General features: G+C 33.3%; 1 protein-coding gene across 9 annotated transcripts in view; it reads left to right on the top strand.

The window, feature by feature from the left end:
* OXR1 (oxidation resistance 1) overlaps positions 1-22,887 on the top strand; it is a 452,875-nt gene that overhangs the window by 407,959 nt on the left and 22,029 nt on the right. For 7 of the 9 annotated variants that reach the window (XM_067711496.1, XM_067711493.1, XM_067711498.1 and 4 more), the window contains one exon: positions 395-557. In XM_067711496.1, coding sequence (XP_067567597.1) covers positions 395-557 — 163 coding nt within the window. Of the gene's footprint in view, positions 1-394; positions 558-11,412; positions 11,610-22,887 lie in introns of those variants that run through there. The other 2 variants (XM_067711500.1, XM_067711501.1) reach the window with 2 other exon arrangements.

The raw sequence follows: 22,887 nt of genomic DNA, 5'->3' as shown, positions 1-22,887 counted from the left end.
TAAAATTGGTAATTAGTTAGTTGTTTACTTATATTTTATATAGTTAGATCATTGTGTAAATGAGGTCAAAATGGTGGGTTCAGTTTTCCTTTCCATTACTAAGTTTCTTTAAAGAAAAGAAACATTACTGTGGACAGCATCTGAGCATGTCAGAACCACGCTAGAGAAAATCCTAATGTAGTTTTCTCAGAGCTTGACAGAACACAGCCAAAAAATTTTAAGTTAATGTCTTCCTGGTAGTGGGCTTTGTTTTATTTTTAAATAAAGCATGGTATATATTTTGTATATTTTAAGTCTTCAAGTTTTGTGAAAATATTTAACAAATATAGTTTTTAAACTCTAGCTAACAGCACAGAATACTAGGTCTATTATTAATAATCGCTTGTTCTAACAGGACAGACCACTTGTATGCCTTCTTCATTCAGTGGAGTCCAGAAATATATGCAGAAGATACTGGTGAATATACCAGAGAACCTGGATTTATAGTAGTAAAAAAGATTGAAGAATCGGAAACAAGTGAGGATTCTACTAATGAAGCAGCAGCTAGAGAATGGGAGGTAAGGGGAAAAATGTGAAGATTTCATTTATCTTTTTGTTTTGTGTGAATTTATAGTTTTATAGTAGTTACAGGCAAAGTGCAAGTGATCTTTGTACAAAAGAGTAATTTTTTAAAGGTTCACTGTCCATGTATATACATGTTTATTGAATAAATCTGATTAGTAACTTTGGTTTATTCCTATTTGTCATTTTCCTTTTCCTTTAAAATACTAGAGAAGCAACCTATAGCAATAAAATGCCTTTTATTGAGTGAACTTTAGAATAATATTAACTGCTGTTATACTAATTTTCATAAAATACTTATTTCAGATCTGATTTGTTTTAATGTTATCTCCTGCATGGAGGCAGTACAGCAGTTATTTAACTCATTCATGCAAATTAGCACTCCTTTCTAATAAGCTCATAAAGCATTATCTTGACATCAGTTTAGCAGTAGTGCTAGGGAAATAAGCTGATGCTAATTTTACTAAGTAATGAAAGTTTTATGTGCTCAAATTTACTGAGCTTGTCTAAATGATCAGATTAACACTAATCAACTTTTTATAACCCCTCTTAGATCCATCTTTTAATATTACATATTATGTTTTTACATGCTTTGTCTTGTGGGATTGATAGGGTGGGTGACAGTATCCAGTTTCTCTCTTGTTATGGTTGCCTGGATTAATCTCTTTGTGCGTTAGAAAATACAAAGCAGATGCTAAAATGTGATAATAAACTGAATCAAATTTTGTTATCCATGTGGTGTTAATGTTTGCAGTTGTTTATGTGATGAATGTATTGTGTATGTACTTAACATGTATAATGATTGAAGGTATACATGGCATGTCTTTTGTTCAAAATGCAAACCTGATTTTGTATGTGCCTAAGTCCATTCTGTGGTATATACAGCATCAGTTTCTACTGTGACTACAACATAATGGAGGAAAAGAGTTTAACATATTTTGAGCATTTATTTTGAGTTATTTTAATATTTAAACCAACATTATTAATCTTCTTACCAGCTTTATTCACAATAGGCACAAACTGGAAACAACCTGAATACCTAACAGCAGGAGATTGGATAAATAAATTTCAGAATTTTATATAATTCCAAATAATATAGCAATAAAAAGGTTCTATTGGTAACAACAACATGGATGAGTCTCAAAGATAATAGTTTAATAAAAGAAGCCAAGCCAGACATAAAAAACTATATACTGTATAATTCCATTTACATAAAATTCATAAGGGCAAAACTAGTCAAAAGTCCACCAGACTACCTGTTTCTGGGAGTTTGGCTTGGCAAAGGGCAGGAGGGAACTTTATATAGAGTACTGGAGATGGTCTGTATTTTATTCTTGGTGATGAAATGGGTGTTCACATGCACAAAATAATCCCTATGTATTTAAAATTAGCTTTAGGATACTTTTAAAATAGCCCAGGTGATCAAAGGTAGTAACAATAGAAGGTAGAGTGGAAGGGGATAAAATAAAGTTTTTTAAAAATGTATTACCTAGCTAATAAGACAGGATTTAGTGACAATTAGGTAATGGTGAAGTTTCTAACTTGGGTGGCAAGGTGGATGGCAATATTTTCAATCAAGTAAGGGAGTTGAGAGTTTTCTCTCCTTTGGGATTGGAATACTTAACTTTGGAAATAATAGACTTTTATTATTAGTTTTTTGAGTATTGACATTTTGATTCAAAGGAACTGCCTCAGTTCTTGTGGAAGACTCTTCAGGTTATGATTTCTAAAGAAAAAAAAGGTCCCCTCACTTGTTTTCAACTAGAATTGATTCAAATAAAAAGAAGATGGATGATAAAAAATTTAATTTTAAAAACTTTTTTTGCTGCCTTGTCTAGAAACATTTTGTTGCGCTATCTAATATAGTAGCCACTGTTGACATGTGGCTATCGAGTACTTGAAACGTGGCTAATGCAACTAAGGAATTGAAGTTTTAATTCTATTTACTTTTAAATAATTTAAATGTAAAAACCGATACTTGATTTGGTATTGGATGACGTTTAAATATGTTTGAAACAACTTGGATATATGAATCTATTCTTTCAACTATAAATTTCATGAAATCTAAATATGATCTAAGTAAGTTCAGGTATTTCCTATGAAATTTGGTGTCTGCATTGAGATGTAGTTAAAATATACTAATTCCTATAGATACAATAGCCCCTAGCCACTTGTAGCTGTAGAGCACTTGAAATGTGGCTAGTCCAAATAGAGATAATCTGTAAATACAAAATATATACTGGATTTTAAAGATTTAGAATTGAAGGAAAAAAATGTGATTAATTTTTATATTGATTATGTTGAAATGATAATATTTTGGATATATTGGGTGAAGTAAATATATTAAAATTGATTTAACTTTTTTTTTCCTTTTTTCATGTGTCCACTAGAAAATTTGTACTTGCATATGTCTTGCATTGTATTTCTCTTGTATAGTGTTGGTCTAGTGCCTGATAGCTACTAAGTACCTAAAAAGTTGTTGTTGCTTTTTTTTTTTCCATCAGAAGTCTGTTGTTTACCTCAGGCCTCACTCTTGGTGTTGTACATTCTATGGGTTTCAAGAAATGTAAAACGACATAAAAAGTATTTTAATTGTTAAAAGGATGTTTTTTAAAAAAGGAATTTGACTAGAGACATATATAAAATAAGAGTAATTCAAAATTTCTACCTACGGCCGGAGAAGAGGTGACTTAGAATTTAGGATGAATTTATTTCATGCTAACATGAAATTTATACATTGAGGAAACTTCTGCATATGATAAACTCACCTCCTCTACTACTTCTCTTCTGTTTCCTTCCTGTCCCCCTACCTCTGTAAGTGGCATGAAGACAGGGTTTTATGGGTTTCATACACTATCTGCAGAGCTAAGAACAGTACAGGCATATAATTCATCCTTGATAAATACTTACAGCATTAATGAATAAATTTGGACATAGATTAAAATAAATAATGAAACTTGTACTTATTAAAAATTGATCTGTATCCTAAAATAAGTTCTTATGTCACTTGTAGTAAATATTTTGTCATAAAGCCATAGACTCTGGAAGTTGGAATTAACTGACAGTTCAGCCTCTCTCATTTTACATTTTACACTATTCTTGGTTCTGCTGTAATATATTTAGTGATAAGAAACTTACTACCTCAAAGGGCAGTACTTTTCAGTTTAGGACAGTTCTGTTAGAAAGTTCTTTCTCCTAGTGAGTTTAAAGAAACATACCTTTGTAAGTTTAATACATTTGTCTTTGTTCTTCCTTCCAGTGCACATTAGTAACAACATATTTTTTCTATATACTATGATACTACGAAAATTTATTATCAATTATTAATATTTAAATATAATTAAATATTATTATTTATTATTATTATCTTCCTTTTTAATCCTCTACCAGGATTATTTTCCCTGGTACTTCTGTTTGACTTTAGTAACTCTTCTTTGATCTTACACTATCCTCATCATTACCCTAAAAGGATTCATTAACTGTGGCACCCCAAATTACTAAAATGTGCACCTTTTGTAGCAAGAAAAATTCTACAATACTTGAAACAATTTCAGATCCCAAATGTGCAAATTGAAAGTCAGTTCTGAAGATAATTAGAAAAGGTTGGAATTCAAGAATTAGAAATGATGAGAAAAGGAAAAAAAGGAGAGCAGTATTAGAGATTTGTACAGTGAATTCCAGAGAGAAGTGAGAGCAGCAGAAACCTACCTTTACTAGCAAAGAGAAAAGATAGCTAAATTTTAAGATTGTCAGGAGTAAGAACCCCTTAAGATACATTAGAACTAAGATTCCTGAATATTGGGAGAAAGAATCTAGAAATACTATACATGTAACTCAAGATGTGTAACAGATTGATGTTATTTAATATGTACTCTTTATTGTTCTAGTTTAGTCATTAGTCAATATAAATATAGTTAGCATAAAACATCAGGTTACCTCAACATTGTTTCTTTTTTTAACCATACTGTCTTGAGTTTCTTAATTATGAATTCTTCTGCTGTTGGTAGTTTAATAACCCTATCTTGCGACTGAAAAGGAACAATTGTAGAGTCTTCTGGTTTCTGCCAGTGTTCAGTGCAAGAAGTCAGTAGAGCATGTTTACTGAGGATAATATTTTATGTGGGCCTTCGCAGTTTTGTGAGAAATATTACTTGCTTTTTTGATGGGGAGTGTTTTTATGGATGTTCACTGAAAAGGAAAATACACTAATGGCATTTCAGCAGTGTCAGGTAAAGGTGGGAAAAGATGCCTATTTTGACCCCTACTGTTTGCTGATGATTGTGCTTTGATTTGATTAATACATAAATACAGAGATTAATAGTATAGTGAATTTGCATGTGCCACTCAGCTTTCTCAACTTATTTTATCTGTAATCCTTCCTTTTCCCCAGTTCACATTTCTTCAAATGTGATAAAAATGTTTAAAATACACGTAATATGAATGTATTTTTACTGTTTGCTGTTTGAATTGGCATCCAACTAAGGTTTAGATGTTCCGATTAGTTAAAACGTCTCTTAATTCTCTGTAGATGTAGGTTCTCCCTCCATTTGTTTGCCTTGCTTTGCTTTTTTACCTTGTAATTTTAGCTTTTAAGAAATCATATTTTTCCTGTAGAATGTCCCATAGTCTGGATTTTGCTGATCACATCCCCACAGCCTTACTGACATGTTCTTCTGCCTTGAATTTCCTATAAATCAATATTTAGATCTATTGCATCCCACTTAATCATAGACTGTTATCTTTATTTTACAGATAATTTCTCTAAGCTTGTTTCTTAAGCTTAATTTTAGCTAAAATCCTCAAAGTGGTTAATCTGTAATTCAGAGACTATACTCTTTTACCACACCAAGTTCTCAACCTAGGCAGAACCTTTGAATCATCTGGGGGAGCTTTCAAAAATCTTAATACTCAGGGTCACCTCAGAGCAATTAAATCAGCAGCCCTGGGGTGGGACCTACTTATCAGTGTTCTTTTAAAGCTCCTCAGGTGATTACATTGTACAGTAGAGGTGGAATAACTACTGTACTACCCCAAGCCACCACTTTGGGTGTTGTGTTAAACATATATAATGCTAAGACAAAAGATACTTTCAGACTATATTGGTCATAATATACTTTAATTTTCAGGTGTCTGTCATGCAAGTTACAATGTATAAAACATTTTCAAAATATTCCCCTTATTTTGGTGTTGCATCTGCACACCAACAACATAAATTTGCTTCACTGTGGAGAAACTTTCTTTAATCATTTTATGCTTTGATTTTTAAAAAGAGTTCTTATCAATAGTAGCAATCCTGACATAGTTACTTCAGGCATAGCTCCCTTACATACCAAAGGACTCCTATCACCTTATGTACTCAGAGGCACTACAAGGAAAGGGAAATCGAGAAATATACCAGGCCTTCCATACTTTTTTTTTCATTGGTCTATGCCTGTTGAACTTATCTATCAAATGCGCTTTAAAGTTTGATGTACTTGACAAGTACCCAAGTGTCCAGTGGTATAGTCTAAAGCAGTGCCTACCACAGTAAGCCTGAAATAACTTTGAAGCCTGTTTTATTTTTAAGGTTCATGTGAATTTTGCATTTATCGTCTTAATTTATCTGATGTACCTAAAAAACTTTTAAAATTCTTATCACGAAATAAAAATGATGCTACAGTAATACAGATCAGTTTTATCCTATCACCAGGTACCATGGCACATAACTACACCCCTCAGGCTTTATTACCCTCGACCCCAAATACCAACTTCAATAGGCACTCTACTAGAATCCTCTGAAAGTTTTAGGTTTCAGCTTGTCACATGTGTTGAGTGTACCAGTCTTGCTGCTTGATGACATGCCTCAAAAGTAGAACTTTTGAAGTTAAAATTGCTTGTTGTACCACTTCCTTTGGGTTGACATTCCACTCCTTTTGGGATAAGAGCTGGCAGAAAAAGTTTTCAATTTTTTTTCATCTCTAAAGTTAATTTTATACCACTTGTAGTGCAGTATCTCTCATACTCCAGACCTACTAATTAAAATATCCAGTGGTCAAAACAACTAAGAAATTGACTTTATTAAATTAGCTTTAATTGATTTATTTAAAAGTTTACCTCCCAGGCTTATGTTTGTTGGTTAAATTTTAAAATACAAGTTTAGTAAGATTTTATCCCCAGGTTTATCCTTGTTGATTAAATTTTAAAATATGGATTTACTAAAATTACATGCCCATAGTAAATTATATAATGTATTAGTGCTTTTCATTTTTAAAAGCAATGATTGTTATTAGAAGATTACTCTGGTTTACTTCTTACACTTGCCAAAGTATTGTTAAAAATATGTTCCATTCAGTGTTTGGTTTCTGATATGACTTGTTCATTTTTAGGTGCTTGACATGACTCACATTTTCTCAAATAATCAAAGCTTTCATTTAAGTGAAAGTGTAAGTGTAAATATATTGGCTGCTTATTAAATAAACCTGTACAAAGGTTTTGTAGTTACTCCAAGTATTTTAGAATCTGCTTTCTGGCGTAGATAATTTTGTAACTCATTTATAGGATCTTCCCATTTTGACATTAATTTTTAATGTTCTCCATTTTAATTATATAAATTTAATATATTTAACCTAATCTTAGCAATTTAGGCTATAAAATTTATCATATTATATCCTTATTGATTTGGCTTTCCACTAGGATGTGGTAATCATCATGTGGAATCAGTTCTGTTTTCTTAGTTGTCACTAATTAATTAGAGTTATTGCTGTGGTTGTTTATTAGGTTTCTCAGAGAAGACTAACAGTTTGGTATGGCTGCAACTTCTAAGAAGCACCAGTATCAGGAGGCTTCAATTGTTTGATTAATGTTCTACTTCTTAAGCTGCCAGACAATGAGTATTCTGGTGTTCATTTTCTTAAACACATGGGTTGTTTTTTTGTTTCGTTTTGTTTTTTAAATTAAAGCACAAGTAATGGCAAAATTAAAATTGAGTCAATATATAAAACAAAATTCCTGATCTCTTAGCCTAGCCTGAAAAATCCATACAGAATTGATTTTGTTCAAAATGAAAGTAGTCTCTATCTCTAAGTCACTAAGTAGAGGTCACATTTCTCAGATAAAAGCAATTAAAGAAGAATATACTTTTTTTTACATTGATCTAATCACATAGGATTACAAATCATAATGCCAAAGAAATTTAGTAAATATGAAAAATTCATAAATCAAAAGCATTAAAAACAATTAGAATTTATGAGTTAATACAAATCGTCTTATATAATATTTCTATATTGAGTATTTTTTAAACCTCTTTATTGAGGTATGATTGATATACAAAAAGCTGTGCATATTTAATATATACAACTTGATGAGTTTGGAGACGTGTATATCCATGCAACCATCACCACAATCTATGCCGTAAACATTCGTCTCCAGAAGTTTCTTCTCACCTCTTTATAGTTATTATTTTGTAATAAGAACACTTAACATAAGATTTACCTTCTTAGCAAATTTTCAAGTATATAGTACAGTATTATTATAGGCACTGTGCTGTAGAGTAGGTCTCTAGTTCTAGGCTATTATGTTTTTTCATATTAGCATTTAGCACCCAGGAGTCATTATGGTCTGTTTTGACTATTACTGATGTTAACTACCTCAGGAAAGTATTGAACCAGTGCTTTGCTTTCCCTATTAATAATCTATCTCAGTTACTAGCCAAAAGCTATAGACTATAAAATTTCTATTAAAGCACAAAATGTCTAATTGATATTGTGAGAAGGGATGAATGAATGACAGACTATTTTATGATTTTAAAAATTAAAATATTACTTTAAATATTGAGTAGGTAGATAATGTATTATTGCTTCTAGTAGACCACTCCCGACTTAGAGGATATCAGATACAAGGTAATTCAGTAATTTCAGCCCTGATAAAGAAAGTAAAGGAAAAAAATTAAGTTGAATATGTGAATTATGAGAACAGATTATGTTCAACCTTAAGCTGGTTATGTTTTTAAAAGTGCTTCATTTTATAGCCTGTCATTTTACATTTTTAATGCTAAATTGACATCTGCTTCAAGCCCTGGGGTGTCTAGACAAATTTAAATGACCTAGCGTTATGTTTTCTGAGTATTATGAAAAAAGAAAGGGCAAGAAGGAGATTTACTGAGCTCATTTTATGTCTGCTAGGTAGATATTGTATTTATTAAATGGAAGCATTTGGCTTCAAGAAACAGAAAATCACACTTAAAATAGCTTAGACCAGTTGATTTTTCTTTTTCAATTGAGGTATAAATAACATATAACATATTAGTTTCAGGTGTACAGCATTATGATTTGATATTTATATATACTGTGAAATGGTCACCACAGTAAGTCTAGTTAATCTTTTTTGTGATAAAGACTTTTAAGATCTATTTATTCTCTTAGCAACTTTCAAATATATAATGCAGTATTATTAATTATATTCACCATGCTATATATTATATCCTCATGACTTACTTTATAATTGGAGGTTTGTACCTTTGAGCTCCCCTTCACTTATTTTGCCCTCCCCAATGCCACCCCCCACCCCCCTGGCAACCACCAATCTGTTTCCTTTATCTATGAGCTTCATTTTTTGTTGTTGTTTTATATAAATGAGGTCATATGATATTTGTCTTTCTCTGTCTGACTTATTTCACTTAGCTAATGAACCCAGGGTCCATCCATGTTGTCTCAGATGGCAAGATTTCAGTCTTTTCCTGTTTTTGTTTTTGTTTTTGCCTACGTAGTATTCCACTGTGTATCTGTACCACATTTTCTTCATCCATTCATCCATTGATGGACACTTAAGTTGTTCCCATATCTTGGCTATTGTAAATAATGCTGCAGTGAACATGGCAGTGCATGTATCTTTTAAAATTTATGTTTTCATTCTTCAGATAAATACCCAGGAGTGGAATTGCTAGATCATATGGTAGTTCTATTTTTAATTTTGGGGGGAACCTCAAAAAATATACTGTTTTCCATGGTAGCTACACCTATTTACAATCCCACCAATAGTGCATAAGGGTTTCCCTTTTCTCCTTTTTCTCGCCAATGCTTGTTATATCTTGTCTTTTTGATAATAGCCATTCTGACCGGTGTGAAGTGATATCTCATTGTAGTTTAGTTGTTTTTCAAAGTGTGGTCCCTAGACCACAACCAGCAGCAATAGTATCTCTGAATTTGTTTAAAAAGTACAGGGAATTCCCTGATGGTCCAGTGGTTGGGACTCTCTGCTCAGGGCCCAGGTTCGATCCCTGCTCAGGGAACTAAAATACCACAAGCCGCAGCGCAGCCAAAAAAAAAAAAATTAAAAAATACACATTCTCAGGCACCATTGCAGTCGGCTTATCAGAAACTGGTTTTGGAGCCCAGTATTCTGTTTTAACAAATGTTCCAAGTGATTCTGGTGTAGGTTAAATTTGAGACCCACTGGTTTAGATCTTTAAGAACCCATCCTGTCTAGGCATGGAGCCAGCCTTCTCAGAAACACATGGCTGAAAAGATACCTTAGCAAAATCAAAACTGTATTAGGAAGAAGGTGTGGAGATGTATGCTGAGTAAGACAACCAATGAAATAGGCTATCCTTTGCATGGTGCATGTGTGTATATTTTTAAAAATCTCATTTAAACCACATTTTGGTATGCATATATTTTTAATTCTAGAAAATTCGGCTGGAAGTAATGATAGGTTTTCAAAAGAGCACCCCACTACCACCAAATTATCTAATGCTGTTGGTGTGTGCAGAGGGAGTGCAGGGATGGGGGTTGGCGACCACAGTTCACTATGTATATAATTGAACTAAAGCTGGTGTGGAGATGGGTATAGTGTGCCTACAAGGGACTGTGGGAGAGAGATCTTAGGGTAAGTGTGGTGGAGCTGGTGGGGGAGTTAGGGGGGGTGACTGGTATGAGTGGCACGGCAGGGTGGATATTCATCAGGGGGTGTGCTGTGTCTTGTGCATGCACATGCTGGAATGTGCAGGAAGGAGTTGGGGGGGGTGTGGGTATGGTGCAGCGTTGTGTATACTAGAAAGGTAGCTGTGTGTGTGTGAAGGGTGGCATTGTGTGCACAGCTTTGTGTGTACACACAACAAGGTAAAGGGGGAGGAGCAGTCTTAGCTTAAAATGGAAGAAATATTCAGTGTATCATATGGCATTGATATTCTAGTTAAAATTGAGGTAATCTAGGTGATTATAGTTTATAGTCATAATAATATTTAATCTTAAAAATTCACTTATATTCAGGATACCCCTGGTTAGTGAAGTATACATAGGCATAGTAAATATAAGTACTTTTTCAAGAAACTAGATGTTAGAAAATGCAGTTTAAAAATGGACTGTGTTAACACTAAAAGGAATTTTCAGATCACACTGAATATCTGTATAGGCTTTATTTGTAGTAGATTGGCTTCATTTTTACATAGTCATTCTAAAAGTTTGAGGATTGAAGGGTCCTCAAAGGATGTTTTACTGCTTAAAAAATACATGTAAGATGAAATTTTATAGGACTCTTAGATGTAAATAAGGAACAGAATTTTATGACTGTATGAGCAAATAGTAAAATGTTAATTGAAATCATTTGTGTACTTTGGGAGGGACTCTGGAAACTGTACTGATTACTTTTTTATGACTGGGTTATTTTTAGTATATTTCTTAGTGTACTGGTATTTGGAAATACATGCTCTGTATCTTTAAGCTTTTGAATCCTTTCTCTGCACATTTGGGTACAGTGCAACCAAACTTAAACATGGGAAATCCTCTCTTCCCTCCCCAGCTTTACAGTCTCCACTCAGGACTATCTTTGCAATGGATACTACTTAGTGATTAGCTCTCTGTCTTGTCAATCAAATCTTTGTCTCCAGCAAACTGTTTTGTCACTGTAGTAGGGCTCTTGTGCTAGAAATGTATTTTTGACAGAGGAAGAATGCTTTCTAAAACAGTTCTTAGGAGATTTGATGTAACTTAATTTGCCCTGGAAAGGAAATGTCTCGTCTCTGGTATGGGAAAAAGGGGAGAAGGCATCAACCAATTAATCAAAAATATACTCTGGTAAATCTTAGTCGATGATTTCAGTTTCTATATTTATTAGTCTTTGTATGGTGACATTCTGAAAAATTGTATAATTTAAAAGTTTAAGTATAGAGAATATTTATAGAATACAAAATTGTATGATTATAAAAGCATACCTTAATTTAAGCTATTTCTGCTAATCATAAATATCTTCAAAAAGGAAATGAATAAGGGACTGTAATTTTGGTTTGTGGAAGTGTTTTGGTTTTCGTGTTCTACATCAACAGGAAGTTATCAAACCTTTATTACTGCCTTAATTTTTAATTTAACTTTGTAGGAAAATATTTGGAATTTTTGTTTTGCTTAAAAATAAATTTAGTAGAACTATCTTAGTGAATTAACTTTAATTTTTATTGACTGGATCCCAGACTAAATACATTTATAATTTTGTGTTTTAAGACTATTATTTTAGCAATCCAAGAAAAGTCTTTCTCAAGCTATCCAAAAAGTTTCAAGCATTGTTGCCTAATACAGAATGATAATGATACTCTATGATGATAAATGATACTCTAATTAAGAAATATCTAACTCAACCTTACTAATTTTAAGAATCCTAGATATTTTTCAGTATAAGTATGTATGCATTATTTGTTAGAAAATGTATTGCCAGTTGTTTTTTCTTTGGTAATTTAAGATTATATCTTGCCTTATGAATATTAATTTTATTTTTACTGAGATTATAGATGATTTAAATGAGACTAGACATATACTTAGAACCGGGAGTGACTTTGGAAGATGCCCCCAAAGCAGCTTGCCACCCTTAAATGTTAAACATGTAAAAATATGAAAATGATTTCCATTGGTGGTGGTGTAATTTGGCTGGAGAGTACTTTTTTATGTCTTTTTATTTTTAAGTTGAACGATTTCAAGTTTTTGTTTATGAAACATCAGCACAGAGTGGTTTAGGCATCTGAAATGATTGGATTTGTTAAAATTCTGATCAGGTTATCAGATTAGCCAATTAACATAGCTTTTTTTTTTTTTAAACCAAGAACAGTGATGCTATGCATGTATTTTTTTGATTTGCAGTTTGAATTAACATTTATCATTAGTTTGCTAATACTGTAATATAGTTTAATTTATTACAAATACAGGCAAAATGTGGATATTTTGAACTGTATAGTTCAAAATATATATATATATTTATATATATATATATAGACCAACTTTATATATATATATAGAGAGAGAGAGAGAGAGAGAGAGAGGGAGAGAGAGGGACCAACTTTATAGGTCATTATAATGTACATCACACACTTACAGTCACCAATTCCTTTTTAACCTCATAGGAAGCTGTTATGTTATTTTTTCAGATATGAGAGTGTGCTTCTCACTGGTCCTCAGCTCTGCGCATAGAGTTTATATATGTTGTTTCACTTAACCTTCACAATAACCTTGCAAAGTCAGTAGTATTACTTCCCATTTTAAAGGTGAAAATTCATATCGAGTGTTTTACTGAACTAAGTTGTCATGGAGCACAGAGACAGCTAGACCCTAGCATATTCATTACCTCGCCAGGATGTCTTTGAGAGTTTTATAAAATGGTACAATACATTATGATGTGTCTTGGTGTGTAGACAAGCGCAAGTCCCAGTTTTCTAGCTGTTTTCCTTGCTTTGGAGTAGAAATCCTAGAAGCTGTAGGGTAGGAGAAAGGCTTAAGGAAATACAAATTAAAATGATAGCAGTTCTTTTACTTGTTTTGTAGATTGAAATTTCCTCTAAGATTCTGCCAGAGAGGGAGCTCTTCCACTTTAAAACTGAAAATAAAAAATAATTTTTCTAGGAGTATAACAAATATTTTAGAACAAATAAAATTTCTCATTTTTGGACTTCGTATTTTGTAACTTCTTACAGTTCTTCATAACTTTACTCAACTGATTAGTAGAATGGTATTACTTAAGTAATAAATAGTCTTATAGCTAGTATTGATATGGCCATATATTTATGTAAACTAGGACAGTTTTCTAAATGCTCAGTAACTGTGTGTTAGCCAGAGATAGATTATTTGCATTTTGTAAATGAATTAAAGTCTCAAAGATAATAGGACTAATAGTTAGAATATGCTCCAAAATATATGGAATAAAGTTAAACCTTTGCCAGTTAGCTTGGGTGAGAACCATGTTGATGAAACATGCTTAACTTTATCTTTTCCTTATACGTTTTTTATTGAGGTATAGTTGATTTACAGTATTATATTATTTTCCGGTGTACAACATAGTGATTCAAAATTTTTGTAGATTATAATCCATTGATAATTATTATAAAATACCGGCTATGTTCCCTGTGCTGTACAATATATACTTGTAGCCTATTTATTTTATACATAGTAGTTTCTGCATCCTAAACCTCTACCCCTGTATCACCTCTTTCCACTGATAACCATTAGTTTGTTCTCTATATCTGTGAGTCTGTTTCTTTTTTATTATATTCACTAGTTTATTTTTTAGATTCCACCTATAAGTGATAACATACAGTATTTGTTTGTCTCTAACTTATTTCACTAAGCATAATACCCTCTAGGTTCATCCATGTTGTTGCAAATGGCAAAATTTGGTTTTGTTTTTTATGTTTTTTGGGGTTTTGTTTTTTTATTTTTTAAAAAAAATTTTGTTTTTACTACTACTGAGTAGTAGTCTGTTGTATATGTATATACACCACATTTTTAGGCATTCATCTGTTGATGGACACTTAGGTGACTTCCATATCTTGGTTAAATTGTAAATAATTGTAAATAATGCTGTTAGGAAAATTGGAGTGCATATATCTTTTCTAAGTGTTTTTGTTTTCTTTGGGTATATACCCAGGAATAGAATTGCAGTTCTCTTTTTAGTTCTCTGAGGAACCTCCATTTTGTTTTCCACAATGGCTGCACCAATTTATATTCCCACCAAAAGTGTGCCAGGGTTCCCTTTTCTCCACATCCTTGCCAGCATTTGTTAATTTGTGTTCTTTTTGACGATACCCATTTTGACAGGTGTGAGGTGCTATCTCATTGTGGTTTTGACTTGCATTTCCCTGATGATTAGCAATGTTGAGCATCTTCTCATGTGCCTGTTGGCCATCTCTAGGTCTTCTGTGGAAAAACGTCTATTCTGGACTTCTGTCCATATCTTAATTGGGTTTTTTGATACTGAGCTATATGAGCTGTTCATGTATTTTGGGTATTAACCACTTACCAGTCATATTATTTGCAAGTGTTTTCTCCCATTCAGTAGGCTGTCTTCGTTTTGTCAATGGTTTCCTCCGCTGTGCCAAAGCTTTAAATTTAGTTAGGTCCTGTGTGTTTATTTTTGCTTTTGTTTCCTTTGCCTGAGGAGATGGATCCAAAAAAATAATTCTAAGATTCATGTCAAATAGTGTTCTGCCTAGTAGTTTTCTTCTAGTAATTTTATGGTTTCTGGTCTTACATTTAGTTCTTTAATCCATTTTGAGTTTATTTTTGTATATGGTGTGAGAAAATGTTCTAATTTCATTCTTTTACATGCAGATATCTAGTTTTCCCAGTACCATTTATTGAAGAGACTGTCTATTCCCCACTGTACATTCTTGCCTTCTTAGTCATAGATAAATTGACCATATGTGGGTTAATATTTGTGTTCTCTGTTCTGTTCCATTGATCTATGTGTCTGTTTTTGTGCCACTACCATACTGTATTGATTACTATAGCTTTTTAGTATAATCTGAAGTCAGGGAGTGTGACACCGCCAACTTTGTTCTTCTTTCTCAAGATTGTTTTGGCTATTTGGGGTCTTTGGTGTTTCCATACAAATTTTTAAAATATTTGTTCTAGTTCTCTGAAAAATGCCATTGGAATTTTGATAGGAATTGCATTGAATCTGTAGATTGCCTTGGGTAGTATAGTCATTTTAACAATATTAATTCTTTCAATCCATGAACACAGTGTATCTTTCCATCTGTTTGTGTCATCTTCAATTTCTTTCATCAGTGCACTACAGTTTTTCAAGTATAGGATCATTACCTCCTTAGGTAAGGTTATTCCTAAGTATTTTATTATTTTTGATGTGATGGTAAATGAGATTGTTTCCTTAATTTCTCTTTCTGTTAGCTTGTTGTTGGTGTATAGAAATGAAATAGATTGCTGTATATTAATTTAGTATCCTGCAACTTTACCAAATTCCTTGATGATCTATAGTAGTCTTTTGGTGGCATCTTAAGGATTTTCTATGTATAGTATCATACCATCTGCAAATAGTGACAGTTTTACTTCTTCCTTTCCATTGTGTATCTCTTTGTTTTTCCCCTTGTTTAATTGCTATAGTTAAGATTTCCAGTACTGTGTTCAATAAAAGTGGCAAGATTGGGCATCCTTGTCTTATTCCTTATCTTAGAGGAAGTGCTTTCAGCTTTTCACCATTGAGTATAATATTAGCTGTGAGCTTCTCATACATGGCCTTTATTATGTTGAGGTATGTTCCCTCTATACCCACTGTCTGGAATGTTTTTATCATAAATGGATGTTGAATTTTGTCAAAAGCTTTTTCTGCATCTATCAAAATGGTCATATGGTTTTTATTCTTCAATTTGTTAATGTGGTATATCACACTGATTGATTTACAGATATTGAGCCATCCTTTCATCCCTGGGATAAATCCCACTTACTCATGGTGTATGATCCTTTTAATGTTTTGTTGGGTTCGGTTTTCTAATATTTTGTTGAGGATTTTTGTACCTATGTTTATCATTGATATTGGCCTGTAATTTTTTGTGTGTGTGATATCTTTGGTTTCAGTATCAGGGTAATGCTGGCCTCATAGAATGAATTCAGAAGTGTTCTTTTCTCTGCAGTGTTTTGGAATACTTTGAGAAGGATGGGTGTTAACTCTTTGCTAAATGTTTGGTACAATTCACCTATTAAGCCGTCTGGTCCTAGACTTTTGTTTGATGGGAACTTTTATTACTAACTCAGTTTCATTACTGGTATTTGGTCTGTTCACATTTTCTCTTTCTTCCCGGTTTATGCTTGGGAGATTGTACATTTGTAGGAATTTGTCCATTTCTTCTAGGTTGTCCATTTTATTGTCATATAGCTGTCCACAGTAATCTGTTATGATTTCTCTTCCTTTTTCATTTCTGATTTTATTGAATTGGGACTTCTCTCTTTTTTTCTTGATGAGTGAGGCTAAAGGTTCATCAGTTTTGTTTATCTTTTCAAAGAACCATCTCTTAGTTTCACTAATCTTTTCTATTTTTTTTTTTTAGTCTCCATTTCATTTATTTCTGCTTCTATCTTTATGATTTCTTTCCTTCTACTAACTTTGTGTTTTGTTTATTCTTTTTCTAGTTCTTTTAGGTGTAAGGTTAGGTTGTTTATTGGAGATTTTTCTTGTTTCCTGAGGTAAGCTTGTATCGCTATATACTTCCCTCTTTTAACTGCTTTTGCATCCTTTTGATTTTGGATCATTGTGTTTCATATTCATCTGTCTCCAGGTATTTTTTGATTTCTTCAGTGATCCATTGTTTGTTTAGTAGGATATTGTTTAGCCTCCATATATTTGTATTTTTTTTGCAGCTTTTTTTCTTGTAGTCGATTTCTAGTCTCATATCACTCTGGTCAGATTAGATGCGTGATATGATTTCAATTTTCTTAAATTTACTGAGGCTTGTTTTGTGGCCTAGCATGTGATGTATCTTGGAAAATGTTTCATTTGTACTTGAAAAGAATGTATACTCTGCTGCTTTTGGATGCAGTATTCCATATATATCTATTAACTTCATCTGGTCTAATGTGTCATTTAAGGCCAGTGTTTCCTTATTGATACTCTGTCGGGATGATGTAAGTGGGGTGTTAATGGCCTCTGCTATTATTGTGTTACTGTCAGTTTCTTTCTTTATTTCTGTTAATATTTTCTGTGTTAGGTGGTCCTATGTTGGGTGCACATATATTTACAGTTGCTATATCTTCTTCCTGGATTGATCCCTTTATCATTATGTAAGGCCCTTCTTTGTGTCTTGTAACAGCCTTGTTTTAAAGTATTTTGTCTGATAGAAGTAGTGCTACCCTGACTTTCTTTTGATTTCCTTTTGCATGGCATATGTTTTTCTATCTCCTCATTTTCAGTCTGTGTGTGTCTGACTTCTTAAGACAGCATATATACAGGTCTTGTTTTTGTATGCATTCAACCACTCCATGACTTTCGATTGGAGCATTTAGTCCATTTACATTTAAAGTAATTATTGATCTGTATGTACTTATTGCCATTTTGTTAATTGTTTTTGCAGTTCTTTTTTGTTCCTTTCTTTTGTTCTCTTCCCTTGTGATTTGATAACTATCTTTAGTGTCACATGCAGATGCCCTTCTCATTTTTGTGTGTGTATCTGTTATAGATTTTTGGTTTGTGGTTACCATGAGGTTTTTATATACACACACACACACACACACACACACAGCGAGCAAGCAATCTATATATGTATGTGATTATTTTAAATTGCTGTTCTCTTAATTTCAAATGCATTTCAACAACCCTGCATTTTTACTCTTCTCTCTTCACGTTTACTGTTTTTGACATATTTAACACTTTTTTCTTTTGCGTATCCCTTAAGTGTTTATCATGGATGTAGATGGTTTTACTACTTTTGTCTTTTAACCTTCCTACTAGCTTTTATGCAGTTGATTTACTACCTATTTGCCTTTACCAATGAGCTTTTTTGTTTAGTAATTTTCATGTTTCCAGTTGTGGCCTTTTCTTTTTCACTTAGAGAAGCCCGTTCAACATTTCTTGTAAAGCTGATTTGGTGAACACTTTTACGTTTTGTTTGTCTGTAAAACTTCTAATGTCTCCATCAAATCTGATTGAGAGCCTTGCCAGGTAAAGTATTCTCAGTTGTAGGTTTTTCCCTTTCATCATTTAAAATATATTGTGCTACTTCCTTCTATCCTGCAGTGTTTCTACTAAAAATTCAGCTTATAGTCTTATGGGAGTTCCTTGTATATAAGTTGTTGCTTTTACCTTGCTGCCTTTAATATTCTCTTTATTTAAAATTTTTGCCATTTTAATTACAGTATGTCTTGCTGTGGTCCTCTTTGGGTTGATCATGTTTGGAACTCTGTGTGTCCTAGACCTGGATGTCTGTTTCCTTTCCTAGGTTAGGGAAGTCTTCAGTGATTATGTCTTCAGGTATTTTCTCTGCCCCTTTCTCTCTTCTTCTGTGACTCCTAGAATGCGAACGTTAGCACACTTGATGTTGTCCTAGAGGTCCCTTAGTGTCCTCATTTCTTTTTATCCTTTCTCTTTTTTTCTGTTCCACTTCTGTGATTTCCACTACTCTGTCTTCCAGCTCGCTTTTCCATTCCTCTGTATCATTTAGTCGAATGTCGATTCCTTCTAGTGTATTTTTCATTTTACTTTCTGGATTCTTCACCTCTGTTTGGTTGTTCTTTTATATTTTCTAACTCTTTGTTAAACACTTAAGATTTCTCACTCTGTTAATCTGTTTTTCTCCTGAGTTCTTTGATCATATCATGATCATTCCCTTGGTCCCAGGTCTAGTGCCTGTGTACTGGTTGGTGGGCCCTCTGGTAGGCTGGGCAATGTACAGGGGAGGCTGTGGGCTCAGGGGTTCTTAAGGCAGCCTGTCTGCTGTTGGGTGGCACTGTGTCCCCGCTCAGTTAGTTGCTTGGCCTGAGGCACCTGGTACTGGTGCCTGTAGGTTGGTGGGCAGGGCTGGGTTCAGGTGCTAATAAGGTAATGGGAAGATTCCAAATGGTACTTGCCAGCATTAATGTCCCCATGGTAGAACAAGCTCCCAAAGATGGCTTCTGCCAGTGTATGTGTCCCCAAGGTAAGCTCCTTTTGCCTCCTGCCTCTCCAGGAGACTCTCCAAGATCAACAGGCAGGTCTAACTGAGGCTCCTTTCAAATTACTGCTTCTGTCCCCAGTCCCAGAGTGTGTACGCCCTCTTAAGAGTGAAGTCTCTATTTCCTACAACCCTCTGGGTCTTCCAAAAGGAAGCCCCACTTGCCTTCAAAGTCAAATATTCTGGGGGCTTGTCTTTCCAGCACAGGACCCTTGGGTTTGGGAGCCTGATGTGGGGCTGAGACTCCTTGGGGAGAACTTCTGCAATAATTATTCTTCTGTTTCTGGTTCACCTACCAGGGGTATGGTCTTGACTGTACCATGACTCCACCCCTGCTGCCCATCTTCATTATATCTATAGTTGTAAAAGATCTTTTCTGATAGGTTCTGGTCTGTTTCACTGATAGTTGTTCTGTAAATAGTTGTAATTTTGGTGTGCTCATGTACTCAGGGTCTTTCTGCTCAGCCATCCTGCTATGTTTTCTTTATTTTTAAAGGCTGTTTTAGAGTTTATTCTGATAAATAACCTAAACTTTAATCTCTAATCATTTACTTGAAGCTGTTTGTATATTTGATATACCCATATACTATATCCTGCCTTTTTAGTGTCTGTCAGTAAATTGTAATTCATGTGAAGGTTATAAGCTCATTTTATAAGGGTATAAGTTTAATCAGATTAAAGTCACAAAATATTAAATAACATCATTTTTTTCTATCAGTACTTCACTGAATTTTCTCATCTTTTCCTTTTTTTGTTGTTTTTAGGCCCTAATATATGACAAGATGAATTTTTTTTTGTATTTTAGGTCTTTATATTTGAAAACACATGACATGATGAATTACTTACATCTGTATAGAAATTAGCTCACAGGTAGAATTTTAAGAACAAATTTAAATGTAAAACTCTTTCCAGGGACCTCAGCTAATGATTATAATACTGATTAAAATATTAATAATTACTTATACTAACACTATACACTTACCATGAGTTTTTTACTTAATCCTCAGCCTGTGAAATATTGCTGCTTTCACCTTCATTTTACAAAACAGAGGCATATAACAGCCATACTCTGACCAATAAAGGTCAGAGCTGTGGTTTGAATCCAGGCATTCTATTCTGGCTGTAAGCTGTGCCCTTAAATTCTTTGCTATACGTGCTCTCAAAATCTTCAGACTATAACTAGGAGAAGGAGATTAACATTTATTTTGTACGTTTGCTGTATCATTTTCTACTTTATATATATCTTACACATACTATTATTTATTCCTCATAAAGTGCCTAAGATATGATTATTATTTCCATTTGAAAGACCAGAAATTGAGAGATTAAGTACGGTTGCTCAAGTTCACAAAACTAAAATAATCAGACGTCCTTATCCACCAGTTCTGCATTCGATGGTTCTGCGTTCGCAGATTCAACCAACCACAGATTAACAATATTTGGAAAAACAATCCCAGGAAGTTCCAAAAAGCAAAACTTGAAGTTGCCACAATGCTGACAACTATTTACATAGCATTTACATTGTATTAAGTATTATAAGTAATATATAGATGATTTAAGGAGAGGATATGCATAGATTATATGCAAATACTGTGCTGTTTTCTATAAGGGACCTGAGCATCCATGGGTTTTGGTTTCTGTGAAGGTTTCTGGAAGCAATCCCTCAGGCATATGTAGGAACGACTATTAAACAGAATCAGAATTAAGACAGAGTTCTACAGCTAAACCTACTATACTATGTTGCCTACCTATAGTACATATTCATGGGAAGTTTTTTAACTAGTGTTTATGCTTATTGTATAAAACATCTTACTAATTATGTCACAACATAATTGAAAAAAGGACATATACACATATATTCAGTGTAGAATATTTTTTCTTTATTTATTTGACTTAGTAGTTGAAAAGCATATTTATTACATATGTAAGTTGTGAGACATAATGATAAAATGAGTATTTGTGATCACACTCACTCATTCACTACCCAACTTAAGAACTAAAACGTTACCAGTGAAAGTGCATCATCCTATGTGTTCTTTCTCTATCTCATCTCATGTCAACTCCAAATTGGTAACTACCTCCCTGAATTTTGTGTTTGCCTGGTTTTTTTCCCTGTTTTTCTTTAATTAATAGATTTTATTTTTTAGAGATTTTAGATTTTAGATTTACAGAAAAATTGAATGGGAAATACAGAGAGCTCCCATATACCCCTTTCTCTCCAAACAGAGTACCCCTGTTATTTACATCTTGTATTAATGTGGTTCATGTTATAATTTATGAGCTAATACATATTATTATCACCCAAAGTCTGTAGTTTACATTAGGGTTCATTCTTTGTGTTACACATTCTATGGAATGATATGTATCTGCCATTACGGGATGATACAGTGTAGTCTCACTGCCTTCAAAATGCCCTGTGCTCCATCTGTTCATCCCTCCTTCCCTCCACCTGAGAACCACTGATGTTTTTAATCTTTCTATAGTTTTGCCTTTTCCAGAGTATCATCTAGTTGGAATCGTATCATATGTAGCTTTTTCATATTGGCTTCTTTCAGTTAGTAAAATGCATTTAAGGTTCCTCCCTGTCTTTTCATGGCTTGATAGCTCATTTCTTTTTAGTGCTGACATTTAATATTCCATTTTCTCAGTGTACCACAGTTTGTCTATTCACCTATAGAAGGACATTTTGGTTACTTCCAAGTTTTGACACTAATACTAAATAAAAGGTTGTTATAAACATTCATGTGCAGATTTTATGTGGACCTAAGTTTTCAGCTCATTTAGGTAAATACAAGGAGTGTGACTGCTGGATTGTATAATAAGAGTATGTTTAGTTTTGTAACAGAAACTGCCAAACTGTTTTCCAAAGTGACTGTACCATCTTGTGCTCTACCAGCAATGAATGAGAGTTCCTGCTGCTCTACATCCTCACCAGCATTTAATATTGTCAGTGCTTTCATTCTAAATAGGTGCCTAGTGGTATCCCATTGTTATTTTAATTTGCATTTTTCTGATGACATATGACATAGAGCATCTTTTCATATTCTTACATGTCCAGATCTTTAGTTCATGTTTTGTTTGTTCTCTTGTTGTTTTTTAAGAGTTCTTTGTATATTTTGGATAACGTATTTATCAGCAATGTATTTTGCAAAGATTTTCTCCCAGTCTGTGGATTACTTTTTTATTCTCTTGACAGTGTCTTTACAGAGCAGACGTTTTTAATTATAATGAAATCCAACTTACTAGTTTTTTTTATGGATCATGCTTTTGGTGTTCTATCTAAAAATGCATCTTCAAACCCATGTTCACCTAGATTTTTTTCTGTATTATCTTCTAGTTGTTTTATACTTTTGCATTTTACATTTAGGTTGATGATCCATTTTGAGTTAATTTTTGTGAAAAGTATAAGGACTTTGTCTAGATTAACTTTTTTGTGTGTG

Source organism: Pseudorca crassidens, chromosome 17, assembly GCF_039906515.1.
Source record: "Pseudorca crassidens isolate mPseCra1 chromosome 17, mPseCra1.hap1, whole genome shotgun sequence".
NCBI classification, from domain to species: domain Eukaryota; kingdom Metazoa; phylum Chordata; class Mammalia; order Artiodactyla; family Delphinidae; genus Pseudorca; species Pseudorca crassidens.
This window is presented reverse-complemented; position numbering and strand designations above follow the sequence as displayed.